The sequence below is a fragment of the Lepisma saccharinum genome, chromosome 3 (genome assembly GCF_977018435.1).
Source record: "Lepisma saccharinum chromosome 3, izLepSacc3.1, whole genome shotgun sequence".
Classification (NCBI taxonomy): Eukaryota; Metazoa; Arthropoda; class Insecta; order Zygentoma; family Lepismatidae; genus Lepisma; species Lepisma saccharinum.
This window is the reverse complement of record NC_139231.1, coordinates 114003116-114018377: the sequence shown is the minus strand read 5'-3', so window position 1 is coordinate 114018377 and position 15262 is coordinate 114003116. Positions and strand designations below refer to the sequence as shown.

The 15262-nt window shown below is 34.8% G+C and overlaps 1 protein-coding gene across 1 annotated transcript in view; it reads left to right on the top strand.

Annotated features, from left to right (window-relative positions):
* The window catches only part of LOC145985327 (uncharacterized), a 37911-nt gene extending 26747 nt beyond the window's left edge, over nucleotides 1-11164 (top strand). The window contains exons 6-9 of the mRNA XM_083119213.1: nucleotides 2067-2330; nucleotides 3355-3543; nucleotides 5389-5681; nucleotides 6942-11164. Coding sequence (XP_082975339.1) covers nucleotides 2067-2330; nucleotides 3355-3543; nucleotides 5389-5681; nucleotides 6942-7011 — 816 coding nt within the window. The 3' untranslated portion in view covers nucleotides 7012-11164. The remainder of the gene's footprint in view (nucleotides 1-2066; nucleotides 2331-3354; nucleotides 3544-5388; nucleotides 5682-6941) is intronic.
* The last annotated feature ends 4098 nt before the right edge of the window (nucleotides 11165-15262 follow it).

The following is a 15262-nucleotide window of genomic DNA, read 5'->3' as shown; positions in this document are numbered from 1 at the left end:
GGCAGGTGTGTGTATAAACGTGCCCAAAGGAAGAATTACGTGTTTTTTTTGTTTCAGCTAAAAATCTGTTCTAGGGGGCAACCTCCCCTCAAATGTCAAGATGAGGACAAATTGAAGTGGGGATCTGACCCCTGAGTTCCCCTCCGATTTCCATGAAACATGGCAGGTGTATAGAGGGGCCCAAAGGAAGAAATACGTGTTTTTTTTGTTTCAGCTAATAACTGTTTTAGGGGGCAAAACCCACCTCAAATGTCAAGATGAGGACAAATTGACGTGGGGATCATCTGACCCCTATGTCCCCCTCCGATTCCCATGAAATTTGACAGGTGTATATTTGTACAGGCCCTATGCTCCCTGTTTCTTCGTATGCCATATTTATGTGGTTTCGGGGTCAGATCCCCACTTCAATTTCTACTCATCTTGACATTTGAGGGGGGCCTCTATACACCTGCCAAGTTTCATGGAAATCGGAGGGGGAGACTTAGACCTCCCTTGTAAGTGTAGTAATTAATTACAAATCGCGCACGCGCGCACACACACTATATATATATATGTGTGTGTGTGTGTGTATGTATATTACAATAAATATTTATATATATGTATATTAGCAGGTAACAATATGTTATAAGCACATTCTTACTTTCCAAAGAAGCGCATGTGGGATGGCAAAACGGATCTGGATATGAAAATTCCGGATCTGAACTGGCCACCCCTACAGTGTAAGTCTACAGGCAATGTCGAAGTGTACAGTGTTTCAAAGGCAACAGATCCCATTGCGGTAGCACTGGCAGAGATGGTTCCACGCAGGTAAGACAGCGACAGCGAAAAATCAGGTGAGGCCAGGCTGGCTCGGTAGCTCAGTGGTAGAGCAATGACACAGTATGCCAGAGACCCGGGTTCCAAGTCCTTGTCGAGCCTGCATTTTTCGCTGAAAATGTCTACATTCTACATTATGTTTGTATAAATATAAAGTCATAAACACAAAAATAAAGTTTATTGTACTGGGACAACATGGAAAAGGCCCTGTGCAGAACACATGTTGTGTGCATTGTACACGTGCATGTAGGGGAGGACCAGGGTGGAGCATGCTTCCAGAGTGGAAGGGGGGACCCTTACTCACAGTACACCCAAACGTCAACCTCACTTCCACATAGTACACCCTTGACTTGCATTTTGCAGACTAACGAGGCTCTGGCATCTGAACCTACACCAGTATAATCCTCTGTAGAGCTGTGTGTGTGTTGTCCTGTGTCTTGTCCATATTTGTACTGAGTGCCCCCTTTACAGCCTCAGCTTTTAAACCCACGTAAGAATATTTTAGTCCTCAGACACGGTTTTATTTTAGTTATAGTAAGGAGCTTGGCCCCGTATAATGTGATGGGTGCAAAATAGCCAAAGTGCTGATGCACCCACAATTTTTAATTCAGTCAATCAATTAATGGAGCATGCTTCTTTATGGCCCAAGTTGAATTGATGGAGGGGAAGATGCACGAAGGTTCTTTTGTTTCTGGTCGTTCTATAGAAAAAATGAAACACACAAGTTAAAATATGACTAGGTATAGGTATGAGTGATCCCAGGTTAACACTTACGCAGAATCCATTGTATCCATTGCTTGTTTCTTTCAGTTTGAATGCCCAACCATCTGTTAGGGATCCAGAGTTCATATCCTGGTATTTATATTTGTATTAATATTGTTCTAAATGAAATGTTGTATGGCTTAATTGTAACCCTATTGAGATAATAAATAATAATATTTGTGAGTGTTCCATCATATCATCACTTGTCCTCATCTTTGCGATTATCCAAAAGTGTCAAAAAAGCAAAGTAAAATAAACCACATCATGCATTCCAACAGCACACCAGCACCACTGGTGGAAGAAATGCAAATTTCCACCAGGCATCTTGCATCTGAGACTTTTAGTGGGTCTGTTAAATTAATAGGTTAAAACCAACCAATATAAATTGATGCCTGACAATGCATAACTTTGGCTCATAATGTCTCATGTAAGCTTTCGAAATGGAGATCATTGGACAGTCACATTTTTAAAATACTTTTTTTTTACAGGATGAAGTGAAGAAACAGAAACAAAATAAGGAGAACCTGGCAAATATGCTGACTCGTCATTTGTTGTATGAAACATTCCCAAATATAGATAAAGATGTACTAAACGAAGTGTTCCAAGCCCATGACTCATCGTATGAAGAAACTGTGAATGTTTTGACAGCCTCGATAGAGAATCATGGCCAGGTGAAAACTGTGATGTCACCTGAGGCTCGGTACAGGCATGAGAAGGCTCTCATTGAGCAGGCTAAGCAGGAAAGCATGAAGGTAAGTACATGTCTTTTGAAAATGTATTTATTTAAAGTGTCCTTAGTTCTATATTTTAAATTTCAGGCATGGTCCATGAATATTCACATCTTTCACAAATTTTAAACTCTCGAGAATGTAGTATGCCATTTGCAGTATTATTGTTAATTGCGAATGAAATCAATCATTATCGGCCAATATAGGCATATTGCAGATAATTTTAGTGTGCGGACCTGTAATGTTCCTATGATCACGTGAACTCGCTTTAAAAATAACAATACTTTTCTGAAAGATAGTAACCATAATTTAATGCTTCTAAGAGGAAGCAGTGTATGCATCTTAGTGGGAATATTCAGTTAAACATTGGATCTCTTTTGCAGGTTCTCACCATAAAAAAAAGATCTTCGATGGCAAATCACTCGCATATCCACATTTTGTTTAAAAAAAAAAAAGTTTTTTTTTGTGAGTTTGCTCCAAAATGTGGGGATGCGAGTGGCACATACTTCAAGAGTGATCTTTCATGGTATTTACACATAAATTTAAACCTATTTGCATGTATAGGACAGATCAGACAATTAAATTTTGGGAACAATGTTCATCAGCATGAGACAGCTAATTTATTCTAATTGTTGTCATTTATTTTTTTTACCAATTTTTTTTCTTTCTTTATTATTGAGTGGAGCTAGGTGAAACTTTATTGGGTTGTTGTGACATGTTCATACTATGAGACAGGACCTTTGTTTTTTATTAGTGGCACTGTGAAACAATTGAAGGCAGGGATTCTGGATTTTTTTTTTAAAAAAAAAAACCTACAGAAGACCGTGGATTCCATTCCTGTACATTGGGAGGAAGCTGGTGTATACTAAGCTGGCACATATGTAATCCTATTTCATAACGTATATGTACAGAAATTTGAGATTTCTTAAATATTGCAAAAGCTACAGCAAATTTTCAGTGCCTAGTTACTTCTCACCCACCCTGTACTTTGAGCATTTATTTATTGGGTATGAAAATGTCTTAACAGTTAATCTTTTGCATATTTCAGAGTTTGCAGGAGAAGGAGCAGGAATTGAGGGTTGTCGAATTACAACCTGTTGATTCTGAAAGGCAGGCTTACTTGAATTACAGAGAAGAAGCCTCAAGTCACTACGAGCTGAGGATGGAATGTTACAGGAAGGCTCAAGAGGCTTACCAGAAAGGCATGAAATCTGTTGCTTCATATTATGCTGAGCTGGTGAGTTGTTTATTTCCTTTTTGAAATGTTTGGGTCACCTAAAAGATTGATATTTTTTGATTTGATAATTTTTCTGCCACTTTTGGTTGATCATGATGAGGATGAATAAATGATATGGTGAAATTGATGAAGGGACACTGACAAGAATAACCGATGCCCAGGCTGGGATTTGAACTTGTCAATGTAGTGTGCTGTGCTAACCAGTCCACCACGGAGGTTGGCACCTCAAGGATTGAATGAATGCTTCCTTGAATCAGTATTGTTACCCATTCCAGCAAGTACCAACAGTGTTGCTTAAATGGTCTGATAATTGACATTTTATTTTTTGTAAAAAAATATTTTTTTTGTAGTTTCTTCTCCTTATTGCTGAAATATGAAACATTTATATGATTCAAAACTCTGACATTCCCAGTTTACAAAATATTAATTTTTAGTTAGAGTAGTACATAATTTCAAATTTTGCCCTAAAGCAACCCTGATGTTGAGGTGAGTACTACAAAAAAACAAGCATGAGCTTCTAAGGGTTAAAATTTTTGGACTTGATTATTTTACAGAAGCAGCCTGTATAAATATTTAAATAGTGACATGTAAGATTTAATAACCAGACAATGGTTAATTTCACATTGTTACCCATAAATTTCTAGAAATAACAAACCCTATATGTATTTGTCTGTTAGTCTTAAACTTTGGAAAAACTTGCTTGAAAATTAATATTAATTTTTCTGAGTACAAGATCAGCCAACATTGAAAAGTTCTTTCCTAGTATACTGTATAATGTTCTGGCAATGATTTATAATACCTATTGTAAAAGAACATTATAATAACTAGAGACCAGATTTTAAAGGGAAAAAGTTTCCTCTAAAAAGGACAGAAAAAGGGAAAACTATTGCCCAAAAAAGGGGAAGAAAGACTAGTTTTTTGCACTCCACTAAAAATATTATTTTAAATGAAAGCACAATATATACCATTCATATATGAAAAGGGATACATTAATTCGAAATGCAAAAACTATAGTCCTATTTCATTTCCTTTTTTTTAAAGTAAAGTGCAGAGAATAATCTTACCATCCGTTTCGATGAAATGTTCCTTGCAACAGCTTACCACATTCCATAGCTTGCTGCACTTGTACCTGGCTTCGCCATTTCACTGACACTCAATACTGTCATCACTACCACACAGTTAAGTTAAAATTATTCTAAAAATCTTCACAATAAAAGTCTAACCTAGCACATAAGTACACTTTCAACCAAAGAGGCATGCCGCTTACAATGTGTTTGTTGTTGCGTAAGCCCAGATCGCATTGTTTCAACAATCGCTGCAACGTACTTCCAACACCACGGAAGGAAGGTCAGGTAGAGGGCGCTTGTTCTTTCTTTCCTCTAAACTGCACCAAGTAGACAATTGTTGAATGTTTTGTTCAGGGAAAAACAGTCATACAGAATATTTGATATCTTGTCAATAAAGGGACCAAGGAAGATAATTTTTAAAAGGGGGGAAAATGGAATGTAGGCTGAAAAACTAGTCAATAAAGGGACCAGAAACGGAAATGTTTTAGAATAGGTGAAAAAATGAAATGTCGGCTGAAAAAGGGGGAAAAAAAGGATGTCAGAACCATGTAATCTTGTTGGTGGAAGATAGTTATCAACACTGTTGTTATTTATTCCATGATCCGTGTTGAAAAATAAAAATTGACTTCCTTTTAAAAATCCAATCTCTAATAATAATGTATAAGCAGTAGTTGAAACTTGTTAGCGAGGAAAAAAGAAGCCTTGGAAATATGAAGTACAGTTGGATGCTTGTAACCTGATATTTTCAGTGTGTCTCATTGAGGACCTTGTTTTCCAGGGTACGATGCATAAACAGAAAATAGACGAATCGAATGCCAAAGCAGCTGCATCATTGTTGGAATCGCAGGTGGAGAGGCAGCAGAGCACGATGCTCGATCTTCATTTCATGTACGTCCAGGAGGCAGTTCAAGTTTTAGATTTGTTTCTTGATCATCACAAGCATGCCTTAATAGAGTCCGGACAGAAAAAGGTGGAGCTGTTCATAATCACTGGAAAGGGCAATCACAGCATAGGTGGACGCTCGAGAATCAAGCCTGCTGTTATCGACCGGCTTCAGCATCACAATTTGGGGTAAGTGAACATTGTTGTTTGCACAGAGCATAATACCTCGAGTATGGATGCTGATTTTCTTCTTTAGTTACGTAAGACTTTGAATAGATGTTGAATCCTTTAGATAAATTTTTATTAAATGTTTATCTTCCAAACTTAAGAGATTGTTCATAAATGAGTGACATTCATGTACTATAAGATCTCCAACAGGGCTGTTCAGACAAAGCTAATTGCAGATGGCACCATGTAAGTTGTGTCCATGCAGTGTCGATAGGCAACTATTTTCCCACTTAAATTACACTTGGGTTTTGATAATGGGCTCGCAATTATTGTACTAAATCACACAGAAAATTTAATTTTGAAGTGGTAAATGACATCCGAACACAATAGTTCAGAACTTGTTTAAAAGAAAGTCATCAGTGACAGAGAATATATTGATGCATTGATAAAATATAACTAATGCCAATCTAATATAAAAATGCAGATGTACCTATAAGAGCACTTTTTCTTTGAAAAATAAACTACATATTTAGATATTTACTTTACAAAAACAGAGTATATGAATTATACCTTTGCATTCATAAAAATAATAATACAGTAAAGTAAAGTGGCAACCTATTGCAGGGAGGCCAGTTGTTGGTTTGATAGTTCAGTGCCATGGAAAGCTAATGAATCAAGTTTGATTGAGCCACAATTTTCATTTAACTTTTCAGTAAATGTTAACATTCTTTATTTACTTAACATTTACTGATTATCTGTGGTAACTAGTATTACATTTTATTGTATTCCTAGCTCTTGATAAGAACACATGCAAATTTCATCGAAATGTTGAGTGTATAGGGAAATTTAGCTACTACAAGTACAGTTTTCATTATTGTTATTATTGGCCAAAAGCTTGTTTTGCGTGACTTTTGTGTCTCAGTATAATTGGTGGCTAAGATAAAATGAGTGAAATTGTTCATCACCATTTTCAATCATTTTTATGGTACACTCCTGCTTACATAAAGTGGCACATTTTATAAGGTTGGACAGTTGAAGTGTGTACCATTTTATCTGAACAGGACTGTACAGCTTATGTTGTTTTAAGGAATGAAATTGTGCTGATTTTGAAGTAGATGTTGTCTTGTTTTTAGCATTCTTGTTTCAATTTATAACCTCATTGCTGAAAACCGAATTAATGAACGTGGCCACAGACAATTTGCTTACTATTAACCTTGCCTTTGGGTGTACATTGATCCAGATTGTCTTAGGTTCATACTTAAATATGTTAATTCTTTACAGATACGAAGAGGAAAATGCTGGACTTCTCAAAGTTGTCTTGACCAAACGAGCTGTTTTACGCGGTACATAATATTTGGAATTGCAAAGAATTAAAAGTAAAAAAGAAAATATTTGAATGGAATTTGGATTAGGATTATAATAATGCAGCTCTGCAGTCTGCAAAAACTATGAAGAAAAGCAAATATTGCTCCATTACAAGACTAGAGATTCGATTGGATTTATTTTGAGTTCACTAAAGTAAGTGTGGCAGATGAATGTGTGTATAAGTAGATTGTTGTTGTGTAAAATAGAACCAGAGAGAGAGAGAGGGACAATGAACAATTAGTTTTTTAAAAAAATCGTAGTTGTGTGCAGAACTAAAAACAAGTGAGCACACACATTGTACTTGCTTCTTTGTGAGGAGCACGAATACACATTTATGCTAGTAGTATTTGAAAATTTATTTTATACATTGTGATTTGTCTTGTTCTTAAATTGTATAAAGTACAAAAAACATTGGTTACATTTTTTATCACAGTAATAATTCAAACAAAACAAAGATACAGGCTTTTTGGGTATTCTCTTCAATGTAATGCAGTGTGTAGGTATTCGTTTTCTGTAATTTCTTATTTTATAATTTTCATGTAGTTAAAGAAATTCGTATTTTTCAGTAAATTTAGTAATGAGCTTGTTTATATCATCATCTTGGTGCATGTAAGCTATTCATAATAGATAAAGGAAGTGAGTGCAGTTGGTGATTTGATAGGGAGCTGCATTTTAACAACTAAAAAAAATGAAAAGGTGAGCACGTTGCTCATAATTTTTATGTATTGTTTGTGTTTCACAAACTTGTATTAATCTGTGATAATGTATATTTTTTTCATAAAGAAACATTGAAATTGAAAGTAGGTAGTAGTATAAATTGGCTGTAGAGCACAATGATTTTAGTCTATTTTGGTACAACAGTCTAGAGGAATGTGAGTTACAATTAGAAATTTGAGTAGGCATAGGATGCTTGCTAAGCACTGGGCCCATTAGTACTGTGGAATGAGTAGTGGTGTATAAATTGTACATGTGTTGTAGAAGTGTTTGAGTGAAATATGAAAAGTAATAGGGAACAAATTTAATTTTCCTTTGTTTTGTTCCCTCATTTTACTTTCCTTTTAAATGAGTAAATGAATTCATGTCACACTTGCAGGGAACAAATTTAAATTTCCTTTGTTTTGTTTTGTTCACGAGTACATGAATTCATGTCGCACTTGCACAAACTAGCAACAAGATGATTTTGGACACACATGTTTACATGAAATGAATGAAAGGTCTCATTTGAATAAACATGTTTGAAAAAAATACAGGGTGTCCCTAAAGGTACTTTACAACTTTGATGTCATGTAGTGTGACTAGTAACTGACATAAAGGAACATGCCATGTCCCATTTGATTTACCAATACATGAAGTTTTATTGTGTATTAGTTTACTTCCACTGCACACCTCTGGTAGCGCGTCCAACATCTAATCAGAATTCCAACTCTGCCCATACACTCCGTATATCCCTGTCTACTGTGGCAATGGCAGCTCTTATTCTGGCTTTCAAATCATCAAGGTCAGTAATAGGAGTGCTGCACACTGTGTCTTTGACATAGCCACACAAGAAGAAGTCCAGGGGTGTAATGTCACGGGATCTAGGAGGCCAGGCAATCGGACCATCTCTTCCAATCCAACGTGCTGGGAATGTCCTGTCCAGGACATCTCTCATTTCTAAGGCCCAGTGTGGAGGTGCACCATCTTATTCAGTACCTGACAAATAAAACTTTAGGTGTTGGTGAATCACCTACAACCAAGTATATTCCTCTGTCAATTACAAGTTGTGCTGTATGATATCAAAGTTTTAAAGTACCTTTTGGGATACAGTGTACTTTATTGCTCAATCAGATATCGAGCTGCTCCACGGTGTTGTGCAAGACAGGTTCCAACACAAACACTTTATTCCACAAGAAGGTAAAGAACTATTGACTCACTTATGGTACTGCACTGTGGACAAGTCAATATAAACTTTGATTTATATACAAATAATAGAAATGGGCAGATTAATTGGGATCAGTAAAATTGCCAATATTTTTACTGATCTGGTAGTTCTATAAATATGTTATTTAGTGCAAAATTCTGCCATTTTGTTACTTTTATAATGAATATAAAAGTATAATTCATTTACTGTAGTTTTGTAAAGTAATACTGAAGCCTATTGCAGTTATCTGTTTCCACTCATTAAATAAAAGGATTAATATTGCATTCATATTTTTCATGAAAGGTGTAATTTTATCAGATGGGTAGAATATCAGTATCAGAAAATTTTATATCTGTATTTTATTGGTATTGGCACATTTATATCTCCATAACAAATAATGTTTCTTTTGTGGTATAGTCAGACACTTCCGGGTGGTAACAACCCCACTCACTTTCAATCGGATCATTACAACACAGAAGTGTCCATGACTACCACAAAAGAAATAGTATTTTTTATGGAAGGAACATTATGCATATATTAAATAAGCAGTATGGAAATGTAGGCAATTGCAAAGAAATTTAAAATAATTTTTATTATTTTATATATTTCGTCTGCATTGTGTAAATAATGTTAATGCTGTATGGCTTATGTGGGTGCTCAGTAATACAGGGTTGAAAATTATTGTTGGAAATATTCTCTTTGTGTAATGTAATAAGCAGCATAAATTGCACTTTTCTCTCATTTCATAAATAATTATTCTACACTATAAAGGGTAACTTCAAGTGAACATAACTCCATATCATCACAAACATGTCTTTTTTTAGTTGATTCAGCCACTGCCAAATCCCAGGTGACAATTTTAGAATCTTTAATTATTTTTATTTTACATACATGTAGCAAACGTTGTGCTAGTAAGTGTATCAGGACGATTTTATGTTGGTGAAACTTTATGTTGTTTCACTAAATAGTATGCTGTTTTTCATGTTGAACATTAATGTTTGTAAACAAACACAGTGGAAAAAAGAAATAAATATTCTTGTTGTACAAGTGTAAATAATAATAAACAAGATGAATTGTGCTTTTGCAACATAAATACCGTGAAAATATATTTTACATAAAGTTAATTAACACTACAATATTAATATGTGTAATTATCATACAGAAATATTGATTGTGAAAACAATCGCCTTTCAAAAATTATAGATATGGAACTTTCAAATGTTGATTATTTTAAACAGGAATATATTGCTTATACTGTATCCTTTGAAATACACACTGCATGTTAGCAATGAATACACAAAAAAATAAAATAAATGTGTTTTTAAAAAAATCCTACAATTACAATTTTGGACACTGCAAGTTCGTTTTTTCATCTCTTTAAATTTACTTGTATTGATTTCGTTGTATTAAGAGGCTCTATAATTTGACAGGTGCAAATAACCCAATATGTTCGTCAAATCATTCTTTTTAAATTTTTCCCTGTTGTTGTTAATAATAATTCAGAAGGAAACAAGTTTGCAAATGAATTTCACCATCATAATCTTTCTGTAAATTTGTGTGTGTGTGTTTATGTAAATATATATATTTTTGTACAGAAAGCTTTCAAATGATTTTAGTTTTCTAGTGATCTCAATGGACTGAATTGAAAAAGGAGAGAAAAAAATGGATGTAAGTCATGGGCAATGGGTTGGTGGCAAATGTAATGACAGTAATTTAGTTGCAGTAACTGTGTATTGAAGTAATTTCCAACATCATCACCTGTCAATGATGTTTGATGGATCAGAACAGAATTTTGTCCATTCTAGTGGATGGACATGCATTACAAAGTGCCAGTGAAAATGTCACTAGGAAAAATTCGTGTGTAGATAATATTTGGCACCTCAATATAAAATAAATGTGCGAGGATGAATTGTACTCTATATTATAATTGTTTAAAGGGTAAATGTTTTTTCTTTGCATAGCACAGCTATCTCTTCATGAATTGGCAATTGTGACTCATTTTTAAGGGTTAAATGGTTGATTGCTGATGCATTGATAGGTTATAATCTGTTGTTATATATAATATAAAAAGCAAGGAGGGCCAAAAGGGCTAAATAAAAATCAAAGAAGGAGAAAGGAAACACTCACCGGACAGTGGAAAAATTCAAAATTTTCGCTAGCTTAGTAGCATCATCGGTGTGAGATGAAAGAAAGAAAGAACTTCCGGTTCAGTTTCTTTCGTCTCACACCGATTATGCTACTAAGCTAGCAAAAATTTTGAATTTTTCCACTGTCCGGTGAGTGTTTCCTTTCTCATTCTTTGATTTATATATATATCTGCGTTATGTATTGGTAATGGCAAGTTGGGGTGTATTCATAATTGGGAAAGAGAGATGCGGTAGTATATAAATACGGAGAAACTAGTACTCACTTTTATCCTCAAAGTTGTTTTTTCGTTTTTGATTAATTTCAGTGGCCCCTGCCACCATCCTCGTTGGAACTTGCTGTACTGTTGCTTGGCATGCGTCTTTTGTTTGTAGTTCTCTGGCTGATAAACTGAACAAACACAAACGGTACTTCCTCTCCCCCCTTGATGACCCAGGTGTATACGATGCAGAGTGCGAATGCAAGGCACATTACATCGGCAGGTCCATCAGATCTGTCAATGAAAGAATCCAACAGCACCTAGCAGATGTGAAAAAAGCCCAACCTGCTACTGGTCTTGCCAAACATATCAATTACAATAGCCATAAAATTCAAAAGGTTCAAGTCAAACACACTGCCCACACGCTTGTAGACACCAAAATCAAGGAAATGCTTGCCATAATGCACTTAAAGCATGAGCTAAACATCGATAGCAGGCAAACACACCACACTTGGATTCCCCTACTTAAACAGTTATCGCCTGGAAATACCTGTGACACAGACCCAGACACAGTTAACAACAACGCACCTAGCGGCAGCGAGAGAACTACAAACAAAAGACGCAAGCCAAGCAACAGTACAGCAAGTTCCAACGAGGATGGTGGCAGTGGCTACTGAAATTAATCGAAAAAGGAAAAAACAGCTTCGCGGATAAAAGTGAGTACTAGTTTCTCCATATTTATTGGGGTGTATGTTTAAAATGTATGAAAAGAAGAAGCTTCAAATGTATGTCATATCATATATTGTGCATTATTATATGCTCCTAAAGTGTATTAGTGAACACAGGAGAAAATTGAAATAGATTAGCATTAAGCACATTGTCAACATAGCTATGAACATTTGTTAGTTTACGGTGGTGTTCATATATATCTTTTAACCTCTTTGGTAGAGCTGTTCTGATAGGATTTTCTACAATTTTTTTTTATAATTTCGTGCAATTTGGAAGCTTGCAAATTATACCTTTGCCATATTGTAACCAATAATTTTTATAATGAATGATTTGTTCATTATTGCAGATGTCCTTAACAGGAATTTTTCGGTATTTTATTTAAGCTTGAATCAAGTGTGACCTCTCACATCAATGATATAGTTGAAGAATGCTTTATATTGGCCCATGGGGAATTGTTGCATGGAAATATCTGATTAGTCATATATGTATTACATGAACAAAAATATACAAGAAAATTGTAACGAAAAAACCTTCTTATAAGTGAATGAAGAAATACAATATAGTATTCTAAAATGACTTTAACAGGAAGAATATGTGTTTTTGGTAGAAGCTGTGTAAACACAATAATGGTTGCTTACAGTGTAAAGGAAACTTCATTATTGTTCTATATGTTCTTTAAGTTACACTGGATTAGCTATTGTATCCATGTTATTTTCTGAACACAGGAATAAGTTTTGCATGTCCAGATTTCATGGTAAACAAGCTCTGGTGAACCACAGGTCTTGTACAGTCATGGACACTTCTGTCTTGTAACAAACCCATTGACTCAATGGGATTATTGCAACCCAGAAGTGTCCGTGACTGTACCAGCTAACAAGATAATGCCCACATACATAATTCATTCACCTCCTTAATTAATGTATTGCAAAAACCATGACATGATTTACATGTTTTTATTCATAAGAATAATAACAAAGAACTGAATTGCAGGCTATTTATAAATATATGTGATTTCTTAATATAACCGATACAATGATTGCCTATATCATCAAAATCACATAGAGTACTGATCAACCTGCCTCATCTATAATAAATAATAATATTAATATAGAACATAAGGATGGTATGACTATAAGGGATATTGGTAGAGGCAATTGTAAAATACATTTTAAAATAGTAATGTATTGTGTATTGAGTACTTGGGAAATGATTTGAGTATTCTGAAAAACTCTCGGAAAATTCATTTCGAGTTCATGTGGGATCTTTGTATTTATAATTTTGCCATTTACTTTTGAATTTGGAAATGTAAATCCATTGGAATTAAGTTGAAGGTAAATTCTTTCCTTGAAGGGGGAAGAGGAAGAGTATGCAGATTTTCAGCGTGGATACATTTCATATTTTCTCCCTCCCTTCGTTTTCTTAGTTAAGTTTGGCCCCCAGGGAAATTGTGCGAAATAACACTTTTTTTTAAGAGAGAAAAGGTCTTGCCTTATTCACTGTTCTTGAAAGTACATTTTATGTACTATTTAAAATCAATTACACACTGCTGCTTATTACAAGCAGTGACTTTTCACAAACTCATCGATCGTATCAACGAAACTCAATTCAGTTAAAAGACGAAAGACTGCTTGCTTATTGTGCTGAAAAGATTGTTAATATAAAAGTGAGATTACTAAGTCAAGATCTGGTAACACCGAGGTTATTATTTTTAAGAAATAAACCATTAATCCTCTTGAATGTGATGATAGAAATGAAGAGTCTGTGAAATATCACAATTTGCATTGATTGTAAGTAGTAAATAAAATGCTTTATAGTATTTATGCAAAATATCTTTGTGTATCTTTACAAGTACCAGGTGGTTATAATTAAAGTGACGGTGTTCAGAGTGGTACAGCACGGGCTGTAATGAGAGTAGCAGTCTGAAACTTCGTAGATATGATAATGAAGCAATGCGCTCGCGAATTATGCAAAAAAAAAAAAAAAAAAAAAGTTCCAATTCTCGCCACCAGGGTAAAAAACGGCGCTGTAAGCAGTCAAAACGTGGAAATTTCCATAACTCTGACGTCAAAGTCGGTGAAATTGCCTAACCATTGTGTGAGCTCCCTGGTTGTTGTTGGTGACGCTTGTTGCTTTTTCCTTTAGTAATGTTCATGTAATTCGAATAGTGAAATTGTAGCGATATTTTATTACAAAGAGTATTATTTTCTGCGATTTATAGTGTTTTTCCTGTAACTATACCAAGTTTTGACTGCTTACAGCGCCATTTTTTACCCTGGTGGCAAGAATTGGAACTATTTTTTTTTTTTTGCATAATTCGCGAGCGCATTGCTTCATTAGCATATCTACGAAGTTTCAGACTGCTACTCTCATTACAGCCCGTGCTATACCACTCTGAACACCGTCACTTTAATTATAACCACCTTGTATATATTAATTGCAAGTAAAGTTTCTTTTTTTTCAAATTTGCTAATTAATGGATGGATTTTTTATTCTCAATGTGTGCAGTGAAATGGAATAACACATGTATGTGTGTTTAAAATAAAGGGGGAAAATAGCTTCAGAATGAAGTGTAAATATGTAGTTTCTTAAGTACCAAACATACATATATATTACCTGTAGTAATATAGTAATGTTTGATACAGTTGTGTTTTTCTCAATTCTATAAATTGGCGACAAACACATATATTTTTGAAATGAATGTACTGGGAGAATAACATGTTTCATATCAATTGAACATGTGCTGTTAATGCTAAGACTTGATACAATTATAATATTTGTAAAAACATGTCTGTGATTGCTGTATGTGACATGACTGAAGTTCAGACTAGAGATCTTGTAAAAGTGTCTTGTGTTTGGATCCTGTTTAAACCATTATTTTTCTCTTTTAATTTTTGGTTGCTTTTCAATTGTTCTGTGTACTAGAAGTAATTCGTAAGTTACAGAGAGGGATATGGAAAACCAGAAAACAGCATACTGACCACTCATCACCCATTGAAAAGTTGCTTGGCAAGTCCTAGCCCTTGGGCCATGGTGTTTAGTTAATAGGAGGGGATCTAATAAATCGGAGCCATACTCTACATATCAGTACATCCGTGCTTTGTACCAATTTTGTTCCTGGAATACCTAATGGAAGAAAGTACAGGGTGAGTCAGAAATATGGCTACATGTTTGATTGCTTCATGTGATGACAGTATTATGGCTACGGGAAAGTGATATAATTAGAGGCACATATTTTTGGTAAATAAAAAAGCAAAATTTCGGTAT